Genomic DNA, 22289 nt, shown 5'->3' on the forward strand with positions numbered 1-22289 from the left:
GACTTCCTGGAGATATACCAGAAGTGTACTCCACAAAAGAATAAAAATTATAAATTGGACTTTATCAAAATTAAACATTTCTGTTCTTCCAAAGATACAGTCAAAAGACTAAGAAAACAAAGACTGGGAGAAAATCTTTGTAAATCATACATCTACCTGATCTATTCCACCTCTTCCATTTCTTGGAACTGTAAATAATGCTACAAGAAACCTAGGGGTCCATATATCTTTTCAAATTAGTGTTTTCATTTTCTTTGGATAAAAAAGGTAGTGGGATTACTGGATTGTATGGTATTTCTATTTTTAACTTTTTGAGTAACCTCCTTACTGTTTTCCACAGTGGTTACACCAATTTACATTCGCAGTAATACTGCATGAGGGTTCTTTTTTCTCCACATCCTTGCCAACACTCAGTTATAAAATAAGTCAGTCATGGGGATAAGAAGTATAGCACTGGGAACATAATAATATTGTAATAATGTTCTATGATGAGAGGTGGTAACTACACTTATGTGGTGAGCAAAGCATAATGTATGGAACTGCTGAGTCCCTATGTTATACACCTGAAACCAACATGACATATGTCAACTATACTTCAATAAGTTTTGGTTTCATAATTTTTAAAAATCATACATATAATAAAGAACAAGTACCTAAAATAAAGAACCCTCAAAACTCATTAATGCACACACAAAAAGAAAGCAGCACAATTAAAACTGGAGCAAAGAAATGCACAGACACCTCAATATAGAAAATACATGGATGGCACATAAACATAAGAAAAGATGTTTAACATCAACAGCCATTAGGGAAATGCAAAATAAAGCCACAATGAGATTAAAGAATGACTCAAATGAAGAAAACAAGAACAATGATAATACTAAATACGAAAGACAAACTAGATCATTCATCTATTGCTTGTAGGAATATAAAATGGTACAGACACACAGGAAAAGAGTTTGGCAGCTTCTTACAAAACATATATATACCATCATCTTCTTGGACATTTATCCTGGGGAAATGAATTTATACTCATACAAAATCCTGTACACAAATGTTCACAGCAGCTTTATTTACAATACAAAGTACTGGAAACCTGACAGTGCTTCACTGAGTGAATGGCTGAACAGACTCAGGCACAATGGAATGCTACTAACAATTAGAAAAAATGAACTACTGATACATACAACAATTTGAACAGATATCAGGACAATTATGCTTAGTGAAAAAAATCAATGTCAAAAATATATTGCTGAGTGGTGCTGAGCATCTGAACATGTTCATATATCGGCATCAGGGAAACAGAAATCAAAACCACAGTGAGATGCCACCTCACACAGCTCAGAACGGCTAAAGTCAACAAGTCAGGAAATGACAGATGTTGCAGAGGGGGTTGAGAGAGGGGAACCCTCTTACACTGCTGTTGGGAACGCAAGTTGGTGCAGTCACTCTGGAAAACAGCATGGAGGTTCCTCAAAAAGTTAAAAATAGCGCTACCCTATCACCCAGCAATGCACTACTAGGTATTTACCTCTAAGATACAAATGTAGCAATCCGAAGGGACATCTACACCCCAATGTTCATAGCAGCAATGTCCACAATAGCCAAACTATGGAAAGAGCCCAGATGTCCATCAACAGATGAATGGATAAAGATGTGGTATATATATACAATGGAATACTACTCAGCCATCAAAGAAAATGAAATCTTGCCATTTGCAACAACATGGATGGAGCTAGAGGGTATTATGCTAAGTGAAAGAAGTCAGAGAAAGACAAATACCATATTTCATTCATATGTCAAATTTAAGAAACAAAACAAAGGAGCACTGAAGAAGGGAAAGAAAAAAAAAAAACAAGACAGAACCAGAGAGGGAGACAAACCAAAACAGACTCTTAACCATGGAAACAAACCAAGGGTTGCTGGAGTGGGGGGACGGGGTAACTGGGTGATGGGCGATGAATTACTGAAACCAATAATACACTGTATGTTAACTGAATGTAAATAAAATTAAAAATAAGCAGAAACAAAAAACAAGAAAAAAAATGCTCAAATGTCAAAACTACAAAGATGAAAAACACATAAGTGGTTGCCAAGGGACAAGACAGTGGTAGACGCATGTCGGGGGATGCGGATACAGAGAAGTAGCATCAGAGAGTTCTGTGGTGACAGAACAGTTCTCAAAACTGACTGCAGTGGGGGCTACACAATGGCGTAAACTGCATAAAATTGTACACACACACACAAAAATGAATATAGATTTCCTTAAAAAGTGCAAACTGAATAAAGTCTGTAATCTAGTTAATGGTAATATACCAAATCAATTACCCTGGTTTTGATAGTGAACTATAGCTATGTAAGACGTCACTACAAGAGAAAGCTGGGTGAAGGGTACACAGGACTCTGTACTATTTTTGTAATTTCTTGAGTCTAAAATTATTTCAAAAACAATCGTGATACAGTCATGAGCAAAGAGCAACTTACAGAATATTATCTCTTAAAATGGCAATTCTTTTTTTTTAAAGATTTTATTTATTTATTTGAGAGATCACAAGTAGGCAGAGAGGCAGAGAGAGAAAGGGGGAAGCAGACTCCTGGCTGAGCAGAGAGCCCGATGCGGGGCTCGATCCCAGTACCCTGGGATTATGACCTGAGCTGAAGGCAGAGGCTTTAACCTACTGAGCCACCGAGGTGCCCCCGAAAATGGCAACTCTTGAAAAAAATAAATTTTAAAAAACCACATGTCATTATTAAATGCTTTATACTAGTACAGAAACAAGCATGGCAAGGAAACATATTATCTGTGGTGAAAGAAACTATGGGAGATGGGGACAGAAGACAGGCAGAAACTTTAATTTTTAATTTTACATATTTCCATATTGCTTGACCTTTTTATAAGAAATATGAATTTTTTAAATTTTTTTTAAAGATTTTATTTATTTGATAGAGAGAAATCACAAGTAAGCAGAGAGGCAGGCAGAGAGAGGAGGAAGCAGGCTCCCTGCAGAGCAGAGAGCCTGATGCGGGGCTCGATCCCAGGACCCTGGGATCATGACCTGAGCCGAAGGCAGAGGCTTTAACCCACTGAGGCACCCAGGTGCCCCGAATTTTTTAAAATTTTTTATAAAAGAGGTCTGACAGGAATGTGAATGATAGGTTAGTAAGTCTAGAAGCTGGAACATTAGCCAGGTGACTATTTACTGTAAAAATCCAGACAAAATATAATAAGGGCTTTAGTGATTTACCAGGGGTCAGAGATTTATTCAAGGGAAAGAAGGAAACGTAACTTTGAGGTTTCTAGGTATAGCTACTGGGTAACACCAGTGCCCCCATTAAACCCAGACTGCAAATAGTGAAGGACTGAATTGAGTAAAGGAGGGAGGGGGAAAGCTGGGATGGATAAGGACAGAAGAATACTCAGTGTGAGAAGTATGTCTGAAGTTCCACCGGGATATCCGAGAGGAAATGTTCAGCAGGTGGATGGGGATATTGATCGTGGCTCAGAATAAAACTGAGTTATCAGGAAAGAGATAGCTGCTGAAGTTAGAGGAACAGGCAAAAGGACATTCAGCAAAGGAGACTGAGAAGGCATGATCTACCAAGTAGGAGGAATGGAAGAGCTAAAAGTTACAAAGCCAATGATAATATAGTTTCAAGGAAGGAAATGGTCAGTGATGTCAAATACTGGGGTGAGGCCAAGGTAATGACTGAAAAGAGCCAACCATATCTGGCAATTATGTGATCCTATTCACTTGTTGTACTGGACAAGGAAGAAGCCAAAGACTGAATGAGGCACAAATTGCAGGTTAAAAACAGGAGAGATGTTCCTTATTAAAAAAAAAAAAAAAAAAAAAGGAATTCGGATCATGCTACAACACGGATGAACCTTGAGAACATTATGCTAGATGAAATAAGCCTGACACAAAAGGACAAATATTCCATATACTCGGATTTCACTTACATGAGATGCGTAGAAAGGGCAAAGTTGCCAAGGGCTGGTGGGAATGGGAGAATGGGTTTATTGTTTAATGGATGTAGAGTTTCTGTTATGGGATGAGGAAGAAGTTCTGGAAATGGATGGCAGTAACAGCTGCACAACATTTTCAATGTACTTAATGCCACTGAATTATACACTTAAGAACAGTTAAAAAGGAAAATGCTTATGCTGTGTACATTTTACCAGAATTAAAAAAAAAAAAAAAAGTCTGGCTGTGAAGAAGAGAAAGAGCAAGAATAGCAGCAAGAGGCTGAAGCCGGATTAAGAGAGATTTTATTCTCTCCAAAGATGTGAGAGACTGAAACTTCACATGGGAATATGTGTATCTTGGCCCCAGTCTAAGGAAGATCACTAAAAGATTTTTAAAAAAGACCTTTATTGTGTAATACTGGCCAAACTTACAGAATAGTCTCAGAAGACTGACTTAGAAATGAATATATGGAAATAGTTTAAGCATTATATTTACCTACAAATAATACTGAATAACCTACTCATATGCAAACAGATTGGAAACCTGAGATTTAATAGCCAGTTAGGGAAGAAAAGAGCACATGTATAATAGCAGCAAAACTTTAAAACTGCCTAGGAATGAACTTAGTAACAAAAAGACAGATGCTCAAAAGCAACGAAAACTACAAAATCTATGTATAGGAATAGACTAAAGATACCTAGAAATTATCCAAAGAAGACTAGTAGCCTTTATGGAGTAAAAGAAAATGTGAATAAATGAAAAAGCTTCTAGAGGAAGAAATGTAATATTATAAAGATATATCCTCTCTCTAAATTAATCCATACATTAAGTTAGATTTCAATACTATTTATTTGGGAACAAGTTAGAATCTAACAAAAATGATCTCAGTTTATTTAATAATTGAGCAAAGAAAGCCAAGGAATTTAAAATTATAAAGTCTGAGTGATAAGCACAGTGACACTATCAGGTGAAAATAGTGCAGAGTAGACAAATAGATAAATAAAAGAGAACAGAAAACCCCCAGATAGATTCAGGAATATATACGACTTTAGTACATGATAAAGGTATCATTTCATTTAGTAAGAAAGGACAAGACTATTTCATAAATAGAACTTGGGACACTTTGGCTAATCATTTGGAAGAGAAAATAAGTTAGATATTTATCTTCTACCATAGGATCTAGTTTTAAAAATGGATAAACATTCAAATATTTAAAATATGATAGGCATTAGAAGAGAACATACTTGGATATCTTAGGGGTAGGAGAGCTCTTTTAAACAATTATACCAAAGACAGAAATCATAAAGGAAAAGACTGATAAATACAGAAAAATGAAGTTTCTTATTTTCTCTGGGTACATACCCGTAGTGGAATTATTGGATCATATGGTATTTCTATTTTTATTTGTTGAGGAAGCTCCATAATGTCTCCACAATGTCTACCAATTTGCATTCCCACCAGGAGTACACAAAGGTTCCTTTTCCTCCACATCCTCACCAACACTTGTATCTAATGCTCTTTAGCTATTCTGAAAGTGTAGGGCAATGTTTCATTGTGGTTCTGATTTGCATTTCCCCGATGATTACTAATGTCTTTTCATGTATCTATTGACCCAAAGAAAATGAAAACATGAATTTGAAAAGATATACGCAGCCCTATGTTTATTGCAGCATTATTCAGAACAGTCAAGATATGGAAGCAGCCCAAGTGTCCATCCACAGATGAATGTATAAAAAAAGACGTGTGTATCACATACACACACACACAGACACACAGACACACACACAGTCTCTCGCGCGCACGCAATACCACTTGGCCATAAAAAAGAATGAAATCTTGCCATTTGCCCTGACATGGATGGAGCTAGAGTATAAAGCTAAGCGAAACAAGCCAGTCAGAGAAAAGACAAATACCAAATGATTTCACTTACATGCAGAATTTAAGAAACAAAACAAAAGAACAAAAAAGAGATGGACAAAGACTGACTCTTAAATACAGAGAGTAAACTGGTGGTTGCCGGAGGAGAGGTGGGTTTGGTGTTGGGTGAAATAGGTAATGAGGATTAAAGAATACACTTATCTTGATGAGAGCACTGAGAAATGTACAGAACTGTTTGAATCCTATTGTACATCTGAAACTAATGTAACACTGTATGTCAACTCTACTCCACTTAATAACTTAAGATCTGCAGACAGGCTCCCTTGAGTCTTTGGCTAAACACTAAACTGCACGTTTTTTTTTTTTTAAAGATTTATTTATTTATTTATTTGACAGAGAGAGAGAGAGAGAGAGAGAGAGATCACAAGCAGGCCGAGAGGCAGGCAGGGAGAGAGGAAGGGAAGCAGGCTCCCTGCTGAGCAAAGAGCCCGATGCGGGACTCGATCCCAGGAACCTGAGATCATGACCTGAGCCGAAGGCAGCGGCCCAACCCACTGAGCCACCCAGGCGGCCCACTGCACATGTTTAGAATGAGATTCCATGAAGGGCCCTATAAGCAGAACAACTATCAGAGCTCACACAGGGTTGGGAGTTACTCAAATGAAAGTGGGGAAAAAAAAACCCCTCCCAGTAGTTTTTTTGGGGTTTTTGTTTTTTGTTTTTTTTACTTTTTATAAAGTTATTCTGTATCTTTATATAGATTGTAGGGTCCCACTGAGCACTGTGTAAGTTCAGGCTCTCAGGTTTAATGACACATGATCTACCTATCCTAGGCCTACCTTGAAGATGGCTTATCAGAGCTGATTTTTGGTTTAAAGAGCACTAGAGGTTGCTGGGGGGATGGGGGTAGGAGGAGGGTGGCTGGGTCATGGACTTTGGGTATGTGCTATGGTGAGTGCTGTGAAGTGTGTAAGCCTGACGATTCAGGCCTGTAATAAAAATAATTAATAAAACAAAGTTTTCAAAGGAAAACAAACAAAAGCACTAGAGGAGGAACTTGCTAGGAAATTCTTTGGGAAAAGAAATATTACGAATAGCTTGGTATCACCTACTGGTACAGATGATGCAGTTCACTTCAAATTTAACCAAACATTCAGTACTAACCTATCTTTACCAACAACTTGTGCCTTAACGGTTCTGTGAAGACTGACAAAAAGTTTGGGTTGTATTTTTCAGAAGGGATTTCTTCATCTACATGCCTCCCTCCTTTCATAGACTTGAAATGTTATGTGCCTTCTGAGACTACTGCAAATAGCTCCAATCCCAAGTTTCAGGTTTCCCTGATTATTAATGCTCTTTTCAAATGCTTCTTGAGCATAAAGAGAGGCTCTGAGATGGATTCAGTACCTATTGGGGAGCTGGAAGGCACAAGTGCTTGAACTCTATTCGGAGTGTGCAGCCCAACACCACCACTTGAGTACAAGGCAGTTCTCTGACATGTCCTGCCCCCTTCCGGGTGCACTTGTATTTGGAGTGGTACTCACTGCCTGAAGAGCCCAGCCTCAGTGTTTGCATGCGCGCGCGCACACGCGCGCACACACACACACACACACACACACACACACACAATAATGCAGGGTAAGTTGATAGAGTTATAGAAAATGCTACAGGGGTGCCTGGGTGGCTCAGTGGGTTAAAGCCTCTGCCTTCGGCTCAGGTCATGATCCCAGGGTCCTGGGATTGAGTTCTGCATCGGGCTCTCTGCTCAGGAGGGAGCATGCTTTCCCCCCTCTCTCTGCCTGCCTCTCTGCCTACTGGTGATCTTTATCTGTCAAATAAATAAATAAAATATTTTTTTTTAAAAAAGAAAATGCTACAGAAATATGTTTATATGTAGTGTGATACTATGTGTGGAGGATCAGAATGGCAAGAATCAATGCTAATTAGATACACTGTTCTACTAACTTTGGTAGGGCATAGACCCTATGTGGACCCTATTATTATTATTACCTAAAAACAGAAGCATGTTCAAATCAACAAAATCAACAAAATTTTAAACAAAAGTAGTATTTTGTGTATGTAGGAAACATCTCATATGTGACTTTCAACTCCATGATTGATGTCCTTTTAGTACAAAAGATATCACATTTTGTGTCACAGCACACTACAAACCCTTAACAGCCCTAGTCAGAAGTTTCTTACACTCTTATCAACTTGTTTAGAGGGAAAAGTCAGCCTTCTAGGCTGTCCACTGCTGCTATCAAGTTATTTACTCTCCCATGGAAAAAAAAATCCCTCCTATTTTGAGACTTGTTCTCTACTGTACCAGAGGTTGAAAACCAGCTGCCCTGGGAAGTAGACTTGGCCTGCAGATAGAGGTTTTTGACTGGCTCACAGAATTTTTTTTTTTTAAATTTCAGTATATTTGCAAATACGTAAAAATTGGGAAATGTCACACACAAATATCTACATTTTCTGCTTCTCTTGAAAAATTAAGACTACCCAGCAACACTATGCTCATTTCCTTAGGACAATGAACAAATGAAACATAGGACTCTTTAGATGGAATGTATACTCTTCTCATTTACTACAATCCACACCTGGCCCACCTCATTTACATTACTTGCCTCGCCTCCCGCAAGCTGAGTTTGAGATCGCTGCTCTTCATCTCTACTCACCATCATGAATCTACTCACATTCACCAAGGACCTACACACCTGGCAGAGTCTCCTTCTTGGCTCCAAATCCCTCCCCATCATGGTGGATTACTCTACTGTTCACCTGCACTACCCATCCAAAATCCTTGCTAATTTCATGCCCATGGTTTGCAGCTCCACTCTAGCACACATATCCAAGGCTGTATCCAGAATGTTGTCTTTAACTGAAAACACATTCACTTCTGAAAGTTTCAATTCCAGTATCCTACTTTTTTTTTTTTAAAGACTTTATTTATTTGACAGAGATCACAAGTAGAGAGGCAGGCAGAAAAAGAGGAGGAAGCAGGCCCCCTGTTGAGCAGAGAGCCCCATTGGGTGGGGGCGCTCAATCCCAGGACCCTGAGATCATGACCTGAGCCAAAGGCAGAGGCTTATCCCACTGGGCCACCCAGACGCCCCCCGGTATCCTACTTTTTAATCACAACCTTGTATCTGTTCTGTTTTTTCACTCCCTCTGACCTCAAGAAAATGTAAAAGCCTGTAAGCCCATTAATTTCTATTTCCCAATCTATTAAGCCTCTCTTGGCTTTAGTTTTGGCCCTCATAAGCCCCCATGCTTTAAAAAGTAAGGTAATGTATACACAGTGTGGTACATCTCCCTCCATTAGCAATTGTATTTGAAGATGGAGGTTGGGGGGATGATATAAAATAATTTGGGGGCACCTGGGTGGCTCAGTCAATTAAGCATCTGATTCTTGATTTTGGCTCAGGTTACGATCTCAGGGTCCTGGGACTGAGCCCCATATCAGGCTCCCTGCTTAGTGGGGAGTCTGCTGTGCCTTTCCTTCTGCCTCTCCCCTAGCTCATGCTTTCTCTCAAATAAATGAATCTTTTTAAAAAATGAAAATAAAATAATTTGTAAGAAATGTGAAGTGTGTAAAAGTACAGATAAGTCAAATGCAAACTCAGATGAACTTTTAAAGATAAAACATGAGGGGCGCCTGGGTGGCTCAGTGGGTTAAGCTGCTGCCTTCAGCTCAGGTCATGATCTCAGGGTCCTGAGATCGAGTCCCACATAGGGCTCTCTGCTCAGCAGGAGGCCTGCTTCCCTTCCTCTCTGCCTACTTGTAATCTCGATCTGTCAAATAAATAAATAAATAAAATCTTTTAAAAAAAAAGATAAAACGTGAATTTCCACGTTTTATCGCCTGGGTGGCTTAGTCAGTTAAGCGTCTGCCTTCAGCTCAAGTCATGATCCCAGAGCCCTGGGACTGAGTCCCGCATCAGGGTCCTTGCTCGGCAGGGAGTCTGCTTCTCCTCCCTCCCTACCACTCCCCCTGCTTATGTGCTTCCTCTCTCTTCCCAACAAATAAATACAATCTTAAAAAAAAACAAAAACCATGACTCTTGATCTCTGGCTTGTTAAGTTTGAGCCCACACTGGGTATAGAAATTACTAAAAAGAAACAAACAAACAAACAAACAAAAACCACAAATTGCAAAGAAATTTCAAGCCTTTGCAGAGCTGCTTTGGGATATTCCCCCAAACCAGAGACTATATAATCACAATCCTCTGCTATAAAAGGGTCCTTTGGTGACAAAATCTGAGAAGCTCCAACTTCAACCTTTCCCCCACCTTGCTGACACCTTCAATTCCCAATCTTTCCAACACACCCAGAAAATAAGATCCCAATCCTGAATCATCTGCCTTCTTAGTTCCCTGACAATTACACAACTGTGCCAATTGATGCTGCTATAAAAATGAATAGTCTCCAACATGAGCTGGACCCTCAAAGGCTTCTCAACAGTTCTGAAATGTCTCTAGTCAGCTATTTTTCAAATTTCCTACAACAGATAATTCAAACCCTTATCAACATTTCTCTTCAAATTCCTTCTCCCACCACCTCACCCACTGTCAGCAGAAGACCCTATTTCCTACTTTGGAGAGAAAATAACAGGCTACCCAGCAGAAACTTTCTCGGTGTCTATCTTCCCACCTTCCAGAAGGACCTCTCCTCCTATCTTTAATTTTCTTTTCTTTCACCTATACGAAGGTACCTTGTCCCAATGCCTTCATCCCTTTCCACATATTGAGTACAGTTTTCCTGCTTCCCTTCACAGGCAAATTTCAGTTTCTACTTCCTCACTTCCCATTCATTTGTATCCTCTGTAGTCTGGTTTTTTAAGATTTTCTTTCTTTCTTCCTTTCTTTGAGAGAGGAGAGAGTGTGAGCAGGGGGAGGAGCAGAGGGAGAGGGACAAGCAGACCTGGCACTGAGTGTGGAGCCTGAAGCAGAGCTCGATCCCACGACCCTGAGATCATGACCTGAGCAGAAATCAAGAGTTGGACACTTAATGGACTGAGCCACCCAGGCACCCCCACAACCTGGCTTTTGATTCTAACTGCCTCACTGAAACAACTCTTCTAACAACCATTCTCTCTGGTTTTCTATGTAGCACTTGACCTGCTGGCCACCTTCCTCTTCTCTTGGTGTCCAGGTCTTACTCTCTTTGGTTTTTCCCTGTTTCATTCTGGCCACTCCACAGTACTCTCCACCTGATCTCTTAAATTAATGTTGGAGTTTGTCAAGTCTATTCTCCTCCTACATTCTCTCTAAACTAAACAGTGGATCTTTTTTGGGTTACATATTTTAGTAATCTGATACAACTATGGCCTTTCTACCTGGAAAAACATAGAGCCATATTTTACATACAGCATCAGGAGTTCAAGGAATATACCCTAGTCCCTATCTGAGCTCATCTACTTCCACTGTAACATACTGCTGGTCTGAGAAAATATCTGTATTTACAGTAATGACTTCTCTTCTGAGCTTAGGACATGTACATAGCCAACTATCTACTAAGTCTTTACTTCGATGCTCTACGTCAATACAACACAGCCCAAACTGAACTTGGACCACTTTTTCTCCAAAACCCCTCCTCTATTTTCTATATTAGTCAATGGCACCACCAGTTACCCAAGTCAGAATTCTGGATGTCATTTGATTTATACATCCTTTCAAAAGTGGATTTTTTCTTTTAATTATGAAAGTATTGTACGCTCAACTAAAAAAATTCAAACACCTAAGGACAAACAAGTACGAAGTGAAAATTATCCTCCAGCTCTCCCTTCAGTAACTCTATTCTATGGCAACAAGAAACAGTGACTGATTCCTTTAGATGGGTAAGTGCTCTCCAATTCATCAGTCCCTATTGTGCCCATTTCACTCATACCTATCTGGCCTTTATAAGATCTGAATTTGCAACCCTTTCTGTACATACTGTCAAGTAATCTAGTTTTCAACAATATATCCTGAATACATTTTCATATCGGCATATACAAATAAACCTTGTTAGCTAATCTACCATTTTGATAGCTAAGCAGTACTCCATCATATACAAGTTCCATAATTTATTTAACTGATTTTCTACTGTTGGATATTCCATGTACTCCCATGTTTTTGCAATTTATAGTTGGCTCTTCAACACATGGGTTAGAGGCACCAACACCCTGTGCATCGAAAATCCACTTACAACTTCTGATTCCCCAAAGACTTAGTTACTGATAAAGATCCTACTACTGACCAGAAGCCGTACTAAAAATATTAATAATCAATTAACATGTATTTTGTATATGTATTATATACTGTACTTTAAAAAAAAAAAAGATTTATTTATTTATTTATTTGACAGACAGAGATCACAAGCAGGCAGAGAGGCAGGCAGAGAGAGAGAGGGAAGCAGGCTCCCCACCAAGCAGAGAGCCCAATGCGGGGCTCGATCCCAGGACCCTGGGATCACGACCTGAACTGAAGGCAGAGGCTTTAATCCACTGAGCCACCCAGGCGCCCCATATATACTGTACTCTTAAGAATAAAGCCAGAGAAAATGCGATTAAGAAAGTCAGAAGTAGGGGCGCCTACTTTCACTCACTTTCTCTAACAAATAAATAAATAATAAAAAGTTTATAACCGTTTATGTTTGTATCCAAGAGCGTGAGTGCTTTCCATCATCTTGAATTCTCCCCGCCCTTGACCCAACACCCCCGAGTTCCAACCATTTATGAAAGTATCAGCTCCACCTCCACAAGAGATACTTTCCCCATATTTCCATTTTTTTTTAAAACTACTTAACCTGGGCTCAAGCTCTCAGTATTTTTTAAAGGTTTTATGTATTCATTTGAGGGAGAGAGAGAGAGACAGCATGAGTGGAGAGGAGGGGCAGAGGGAGAGGGAGATGCAGACTCCCCACTGAGCAGGCAGCCCAATGTGGCACTAGATCCCAGGACCCCAAAATCATGACCTGAGCCGAAGGCAGACACTTAACCACCTGCACCACCCAGGTGTCCCAAACTCTCAATCTTTTCAACTTGGACTATTGTTAACAGTTTCTCTATTGGTCTCTTTATCTAATTCCCCTCCTACCTATCCTTTAGATAGCTTCCAGAATGACCTTACTAAAATACCTGTTATGATCCTCTTTCCTTTTAAAGGCTTAAGTGTGACATAGTAAGGCCATTTGTGATCTACCCCATCTACCTTGAAAAACTCATCTCATACCACCAAGTAGCTCCCACTCTTCACCCTAGTCAAATCAACTATTTGCACTTCCCTATCCAAGGCACCCTCATCTTCTTTTCTGTTTGTGCCCTCTGCCTGGAACTTCTTCCCCACCCTTCTCTACTTTACTTTTTGGCTAGGCACTGGAGGTACTGAATATAGAACTAGCTACTATAATCATCATCCTTCAAAATTCAAAAAACGTGGGGCGCCTGGGTGGCTGAGTGGGTTAAAGTCTCTGCCTTCGGCTCAGGTCATGATCTCAGGGTCCTGGGATTGAGCCCCACATTGGGCTCTCTGCTTACCAAGGAGCCTGCTTTGCTTCCTCTCTCTCTGACTACTTGTGATCTCTGTATGTCAAATAAATAAATAAATAAGTCTTTTTAAAAAATTTTCAAAAAACCTCCAGAAAGAGCTTCCTGCCTTTCATACTAGTAGGAGACTTGGAAAACATGCAAAAGATGAAAACAAAGAAAATCCTAACCCTACATCTCAGAAAAAAACACTATTTTATTATCACAATGCTGTGTTTCTTTCTAGTTTTTTTCTACGCATATGCAGTTTTAAAAAAGTGTAACAGAGATGAAGTAAGTTTTATGTTCTGCTTTTCTCACTTAACATTGTGAATACTTTCGTCATTAAATTTTTTTAAAAAAGAGCACTCAATCTTTATATAATAATCCATCATACAGATGGCACAATAGCTGATCATTTCCCCTACATTAACCATTCAGGTTATTTCTCATTAATATAAATAACATTATCATGAATATCCGTCCACATCTCTGATTAAGGCAGATTAGTCTACCATGTTGTATATACCATGCATGTTTATTAAACACTTAAGTGCCTTATTTTACTTAATGCTCCCAACAGCACTGAGGAGGGTGCTATTATTTTTCCCATTTTACAGACAGGAAAGCAAAGGCTAAGTTACTTGCCCAAAGTCACCCTGCTATTAAGTGGTGGAACCTACTTCATTATAAAGTCTGTTCACTTAACTACTTTTAAGTCTCTCAATGCTGCCAAAGAGCTTTCCAGAAATGCCTTACAAGTTTATACTGCCAACAGCAATATGTGACAGCACCTGCCTCACAAGCATTCAATACTTCCATTAAAAAGAAAGACTGATATCACCTCACACCAGTCAGAATGGCTAAAATAAACAAGTCAGGAAATGACAAATGCTGGCGAGGATGCGGAGAAAGGGGAACCCTCCTACACTGTTGGTGGGAATGCAAGCTGGTGCAGCCACTCTGGAAAACAGCATGGAGGTTCCTCAAAATGTTGAAAATAGAACTGCCCTATGACCCAGCAATTGCACTACTGGGTATTTACCCTAAAGATACAAACGTAGTGATCCAAAGGGGCACGTGCACCCAAATGTTTATAGCAGCAATGTCCACAATAGCCAAACTATGGAAAGAACCTAGATGTCCATCAACAGATGAATGGATCAAGAAGATGTGGTATATATACACAATGGAGCCATCAAAAGAAACGAAATCTTGCCATTTGCGACAACATGGATGGAACTACAGCATATCATGCTTAGCGAAATAAGTCAAGCAGAGAAAGACAACTATCATATGATCTCCCTGATATGAGGAAGTGGTGATGCAACATGGGGGCTTAAGTGGGTAGGAGAAGAATCAATGAAACAAGATGGGATTGGGAGGGAGACAAACCATAAGTGACTCTTAATCTCACAAAACAAACTGAGGGTTGCTGGGGGGAGGGGGGTTGGGAGAAGGGGGTGGGATTATGGACATTGGGGAGGGTATGTGCTTTGGTGAGTGCTGTGAAGTGTGTAAACCTGGTGATTCACAGACCTGTACCCCTGGGGATAAAAATATGTTTATAAAAAATAAAAAAAATAAAAATAAATAAAAAGAAAGACTGAGGGCACCTGGGTGGCTCAGTGGGTTAAGCCACTGCCTTTGGCTCAGGTCATGATCCCAAGGTCCTGGGATCAAGTCCCGCATTCCTCCTCTCTCTCTCTGCCTGCCTCTCTGTCTACTTGTGATCTCTCTCTGTCAAATAAATAAATAAATTCTTTAAAAAAAAAAAGAAAAGAAAAACTGAAGTCAAGCAGAGAGAGTCAATTATCATATGGTTTCACTTATTTGTGGAGCATAACAAATACCATGGAGGACAAAGGGTGTTAGAGAGGAGAAAGGAGTTGGGGTAAATTGGAAGGGGAGGTGAATCATGAGAGACTATGGACTCTGAAAAACAATCTGAGGGGTTTGAAGTGGCGGGGGGGTGGGAGGTTGGGGTACCAGGTGGTGGGTATTATAGAGGGCACGGATTGCATGGAGCACTGGGTATGGTGAAAAAAATAATGAATACTGTTTTTCTGAAAATAAATAAATCAACTTAATAAAAAAAACTGAGTTCATCTAATAGGTGGGGAAAAAAGATACCTATTTGTTTTAATTTGATTACTGGGTACAACTGAAAACTTACTCATGTTCATTAGTTATTTAATTTCGGTCTTTTGTGACTTGCCTGTCTGCCCTTTGCTCATTTTTCCCTTAGCATCTTCTGGGTTTTTCTCATTGCCTTATATTAGCTCCTTTTACTCTGCCTTATATCTTACGCCAGCCATCACCAAGGCTAAGCAGGCTTTCTGTAACACTCTTGCTTTATCACTTGTTACAATCATTTTCAGACATCTGTGAGCCTCCCAACACTTCTTTTACCAGAATTCTGGCTACAGCTTTAGGGTGTTTTTCAGGAGACAATAATGGAGATATAACTGACCTGACAGAGGGCACTTTCACTCTCTAATTTCAGATGAGCAGTAAGAAGGGAGAAAGCAGAATTTTTTAAACCACCTTGGATAAAGAAAAATGGAAGGCTCATCTCTTACCACCTTTCTTTAATGATATATATAAGTTCTAGCCAAGTATCATTCTCTGAAGTGCCCTGTTCTTTCATTCCTCCATGGCATTAAACATTCTCTTCTCAATGCCCACTTCCTCATCTGCCTTTCTGGCTGTCCCTTCTTTCACCACTTCCCTCCAAATTCTCTGTCTCTTCTATCTAGCAAACATACAGCCACACTCTCGTGGATTTTTTAGTTGAGACCTCGGTATGCTAGGCAATTCTCTCAAATGCCCTTAGCTCCTGCTTCTTTCTTTCTTTTTCCTTTTATTAACATATAATGTATTATTTGCTAGGGGTACAGGTCTGGGATTCATCAGTCTTACACAATTCACAGCACTCACCATAGCACCATAGCGCCCTCTTCTGTTTTGCTTAAGGAATTATATGAGCCTCCCAACACTTCTTTTACCAGAATTAAACATTCTGAATTAAATTCAGAATTTAATTAATTCCACTGCCGAATTCCTCAGTTGTCTTTCCACTTAGGATGAAGTAAAATCTCTTAAACATGACACAGAGCACACACAAGGGTCTCTAGGATTTGACTCCTAGAGACTTCTACATGTAAGGAGTCACTCACCAACATGGACACATAATTGCAACCCCAATAACTTGTTTCTTAAGCCTATATGGTTTCTTTACATACTGCTAGCTGTTCTCTGCCTAGAATGTTTTCTCCTCTACGTTCTTTGCCTAGCAACACCCCCCCACCAATCCTTTTAGAATTCAGCTTAAGATAACTCTCTTACAGAAAGTTTCCTCTAATTTCAATTTGATTTGATTTAAACAGCCTGTCTCTGTGTCCCCTCTGGCACTCTGCATGCACATCTTGCATAAAACTTCTGTAAATTTTCTTTTCTGTTTCCCCAAATAAACTACAACCAATCTGGGGACAGGAATCATATCTACATTGATTTTATATTTGTAGCACTTATCAGAGCCAGCATGTATTAGATGCTCAATGTTTACTCAACAAGTGAGTCATCCAAAACTGATCTTTATTAGCTTATTTATGACGCCTTCCCTAACCCTTAGGTGAAGGTGCTCCTTTATCTCCTCTAGTGCACTTTGTACATCCTTCTAATACAGCCCTTGCTTGTCAAGCTGTATTCAACAGCCTCCCTCCATCAGCTGGACTATGAATTTTGTGGGTAGAGTGACTGTCTTTCCCACCAGTAGATTAAGTAGTCAGCACAGAAGTTAAGTAACTAGCTTGGCATATATCATCGCTTTGTGCACTGACCAAAACCCCATGCTCTGAGGAAGCTCACTATGGTCTATAATCACACATTCCCTTAAGCTCCATCTAAGGGCCTGGAGGACAGGTGAATTTTCACATCTCATGAGAAGCGGTGTTGGCTCAAAGCCCAAAGCAATATTGATTTGATATTTCTCTTCTCATTTTTCTGTGCTTTCTAAAGTATAAGAAAATAAATGCACATTGTTTTTTTATCATTAAAAGTAATTAGCAAAATTTACAAAACACACTAAAATATGTGCCCACTTAAAAAAAAAAAGCAGAGTACTGTTCAAGGATACTTCATGCAATCAAATTTTAATGATGCTAACTAACATTGGATGAATAGAATGATGGAAAGTAGAAGAAAAGCAGAAATACCCACCATTATACTTAACACTGTTGGCCAAAATAAGGTTGACATCATCTAAAAAGCTCTCCCGACTCTGGTACTTGTGCTTGGAGATATTCTGTGATTAAAAGAACCAGGGGACTCAGATGTATGCACAAATCTACTGGCTTCCAAAAAGACATTTTAGATCAAATCACTCACCTTACGTATAGTCTCTAAATCCATTGGACTGACGATCACTTTGTAATAATCTGGAACAAACTTCTTATTAACTGGGTGATGAAATGGCCAAGACTATAAAACAGAAAGCGTGAGAAATTAAATGGAAACCATTCTTTATACTGGAGATTCTCAACCTTCGCTGAGTCACAAATATTCCTAAGGTTCCCCAAAAAAGCTACGAAACCCTTTTCCCAGAGACACATAATCACACAAAATTTTGTCTATAACTTAAGTGGTTCATGGAGTCCTTTAAGGAAGAACCCCTGCTCTATACTCACAATTAAAACTTCTTATACCCCAGTCCCATCCAGAAATTTTATAGCATTAACACATATATAACATATGCCTACAACACAAAAGGAAATTTAGTCCAGCATTCCTAAGAGAAAATCATTCCCCAAAACGGATACACACAGTCAACATGGTAGCCATGCCATAAAGTTGTAAAAGACAAAAATAGATTAAAAAGACAACAAACAATGGATAATTAAATAAACTGCCATTTGTCAAGAGGCACCTCTCAATCCAAAGCCTCCCATTAGCTGTCATCCTCATTTCTTTCCAGGGATATTCAGGAGCTTTCAACAAGAGGAACAAAGAACTCTCTCTATATCCATGGGTTCCTGGCCTCTGATTTTAATGATCAAGCAGTCATACGGTAAAAAGGTCAGTTTTTAAAATTATATGCCAGTCTGAATTTACAAACACTACCCTCTAGACTCCCCAACACACGCACATCCTACTGTTCTTTCCCTTGCTATCTTCACAATATTTAGCACAGAGACTACTTACATCTGGAACTGCCATCATTTTCTGGGTGACGATGTTGTCCAGGATGAAAGAAAATGCTACTTGGTCATCATCATCCAGCAACGGGTTAATAGCTTTCTCTAAACGAGCCAATTTATCTTCTTTCTGATATGAAACAAAGCAAAGGAAAAAGAGGTTTCCCTGAGGTGTAATCACTGCAGAAACTTATGGATAATTTATGGTTCAGTTGTCTATTGCCCTTGCCCAGAAAAGCCTAATTTTGAATTCTCAACTTCAGCTGTAGACAGAAAGTCCAAATGAGAAATGATATTCTAGTTAAAGGATCCAAAGGGATGTACCAACCATTCATTTAGGTATTCTATCGTCTATCTGTAGATCACCAAAAATATACATCCCTGGAAACTGATAACTTAGGTCTCAGAATAAAAACATTTTCACCAAGTTAGGTTTTAATGTAACACTGTTTCTGTTCTAAACTACTGCTAAAAACACTGAACATATTGCTGATTAGTGACTTTTACATAAGGGAATCTAACCCAATAAATTTGTTTCAGGGGCGCCTAGGTGGCTCAGCCAGTTAAGCCTCTGCCTTTGGCTCAGGTCATGATTTCAGGGTCCTGGGATCAAGCCCCATGTGAGGCTCCCTGCTCGGCACAGAATCTGCTTGTCCCTCTCCCTCTGTTCCCCACCCCCCACTGCAAATAAATGAATAAATAAAATCTTAAAAGAAAAAAAATAAATAAAATCTTAAAGAAAAAGAAAATGGAATATAGAAAATCTTTTAGGGGCGCCTTGGTGGCTCAGTTGGTTAAGCGTCCGATTCTTGGTATCAGTTCAGGTCATGATCTCAGGGTTGTGAGATCCAGCCCCATGTCAGGCTCTATGCTGGGCATGGAGCCTGCTTAAGATTCTCTCTGTCCCTCTCCACTCTGCTCCTCTCCCAACTCCCTCTCTAAAGTAAATCTTTTAAAAATTAAAATTTTTAATTTTAATTAAATTTAATTAAAAATTTTAAAAATTAAAATTCCTCTCTGCTGAAACAGTCTCTTAGCTCTTGGGAATTCACTTTCCTTGGCCCTTTCTAAAGTTATGTAGGTTCTAGATTTCAGTCCTAGCCATACTACTTAATAACCATGATGTCCAGGGCAAGCAATTTTCTTCTACGGATATTAGTTTTCCATTTACAAAAGAAGGAATTGGATTATGAGATTTCTAAGGTCCCTTCCAGCCTCTAACACACTAAAGATCTGCTACTCCTATATTTCTCTACTCTTCCTTCTGTTACATTCTCTCCTTCCTCAACCCTGCTACCAGCCCCACCTCAAATTCCATGCCTCTTTTTCATTTTATTTATTCACAAGTAATCCCTACACCCAATATGGGGCTCAAACTCATGACCCGGGATTAAGAGTTGCATACTCTTCCACCTGAGCCAGCCAGTCGCCCCTGCCTTTCTTTCATTTTAAGTATCTTACCTCTTTGAGTTTTTCATCACACAGATCCAGCATGGATTGAGAGATCTGGGTCAGTGAGTGCTTTGGACCTAAATTTACAGAGGAACAATAAGAGATGAGACCATTAAAAATAGGAGACGAGAGCTGCCAATACCTCTCTAGACTTTTAACACATTTACTTAAACACCTAATAAGTGTCAGGCACCAGCCTGTCTGCTAGATCATACATATATACCAGTTTTAACTCCATTTTTCAGTGCTAACACATGGCAGATATATAATATGGATGAAAAAACTAATTTTAACTCTCTTCTTTATTAATACTTATACGACAGTACTACTATTGATACTGCTACCTTTAATACCTTGGAAGTACTAATACTATGGACAAGAATGACATTTTGTTTAAGGATGGCTTAGGAGATGAAGGCATGATTTATGTATCTTTACACACTTAGCATATAAGATCTGTGATTCCAATTTTTGTTTACACAACTCATGGTTTGTGCGGTACTCCCAACATATGGCTAATCCAAAGCCTCTGTCATAAAAGATTCTCCATCCCATCTCAGACTATTTAGTTTCCTTGAAATCCGTTAACAGAAGCTTCAGAAAATCATTGAACTCCTTACAGCCCTCACTTATGGCTGCCCTAATTTAAGCTCATTATAGGGATAGTTAAAACATTTTCACCTAGACAGTAATTCTATTTCCTTTCAGTATCCTCTGCTTGACCATCTTCCTCTATTCATCCTTGTTAAGTGTTCCCCAGACCCCAAACCTCAACTCTATTTGCAACTAATTAATTTAGCATTCATTTGTTTATTCATTCAATGAATGATTAATGATGGTCCGTGATGTACTCAATGATGAGAATAAGGAGAAAATAAGACATAGTTCCTACCTTAGCTCTTGGGTCAATCAAAGAAAATGACATGAAAATGTATCACTGCCAAGACAGAGTATGAGCGCTTGCAGTATTTACGGATGAAATGATATGTCTGGAAATACAGACTGAACAGTAAGCAAGAATCAGCCATGAGGGTAATTGTTGAACCAGGTGAATAGGTGTGCTGAGGTTTACTATACCTCTGTACATACCTAACAATTTCCATAATGAAAGTTTTAAAAACTGAGTATAGTGCAAACATGGGGATACACTGGTTGCTATGAAATATGGTAGGGTTGCATATGAAACATGTTGTAAGCTATTTTTACAACAATTAAATCTGCATACTGGGAAGCAAGGAAGGCTTGCTGTGACTGACATTTGAGTAGTGTCATTAATGAAGAGTAGAGGTCCATCAAGTAGGCAATACAGTAGAAAGACATTCCAGAAGGAAGAAAAAGTATACAAAGATACAAAGTAAGCAAGTTAACAGAAACAGGAGGCACCATAAGTAGTTTGGTACAAGTGCAACACTGGTATGTGTGGAGGAGAAACAGGAAATAGAACTTGGAAAGGTAGGAGGGGCCACATTATAAAGGTCTCATAGGTGACAAAAAGCCACTAACGATTTTATGCTTGAAAATTTTTTCAAATTTGTGTTTTAGAAAAAATTACCTTACCAACAGTGTGAATTAAGGCAAGCAGCAAAGTTAAAATTCATAAGCTGTTGCAAGGGGTCAAACAAGAAATGACAAGGGCTTCAAATAAGAGCAGCAACCGAGATTAAAAGGAAGAGGATGTGCTCCAGCAAGCTGTAGAGGGGACTTTGCTTACTTACTTATTTATGGGATTTAGTGATCTATGAATGGGGGAAGGGGGGAAGAATGGGTGGAACTAACGATGACCATCATTTCTAGTTTGTACAATCAGATGGATGGTAATATCATCAGTCTAAATAAAGCAACCAGATCAACAGTTGCCAGTAGGGCACTGAAACATGGACATGTCTGGCAGGCAACTGGAAACTTGAGTATGGAGCTCCGAAGAGAGGTATGGACTGGAGATAATGGTATCAGTAGATACATGGTAGCTGAAGTCATGAGAATGAAAAAGATCAGAAATAATTAGAGAAAGTACCCCTAAAAAAGAAATAAGAGAGTATCGAGGAGCGTCAAGTAGTCAAGAGTGCCAAATACACTGGAGTTCAAGAGACTTCTAAGCACACGCAAAGGTGTTCAACATCAAAGACAAAAACCGTATGACTGGGGCGTCCAGGTGTCTCAGTGGGTTAAGCCTTTGCCTTCGGCTCAGATCATAGTCTCAGGGTCCTGAGATCAGCCCCACATCAGGGCCCCGTATCGGGCTCTGCTCAGCAAGGAGCCTGCTTCCTCCTCTCCCTCTGCCTGCCCCTC

At 39.4% G+C, this 22289-nt stretch overlaps 1 protein-coding gene across 12 annotated transcripts in view; it reads right to left on the reverse strand.

The window, feature by feature from the left end:
- Positions 1–22289, reverse strand: part of TAF1 (TATA-box binding protein associated factor 1) — a 75547-nt gene that overhangs the window by 22795 nt on the left and 30463 nt on the right. For all 12 annotated transcript variants that reach the window (XR_014306923.1, XM_082716114.1, XM_082716123.1 and 9 more), the window contains exons 29-32: positions 20010–20077; positions 18556–18678; positions 17743–17835; positions 17575–17659 (exon numbers count right to left, since the gene is read on the reverse strand). Coding sequence is in view for 11 of the 12 variants with exons in the window: in XM_082716114.1 (XP_082572240.1) it covers positions 17575–17659; positions 17743–17835; positions 18556–18678; positions 20010–20077 (369 nt within the window). In the remaining variant the exon portion in view is untranslated. The remainder of the gene's footprint in view (positions 1–17574; positions 17660–17742; positions 17836–18555; positions 18679–20009; positions 20078–22289) is intronic.

This window comes from Mustela nivalis, assembly GCF_964662115.1.
Source record: "Mustela nivalis genome assembly, chromosome: X".
Lineage (NCBI taxonomy): Eukaryota > Metazoa > Chordata > Mammalia > Carnivora > Mustelidae > Mustela > Mustela nivalis.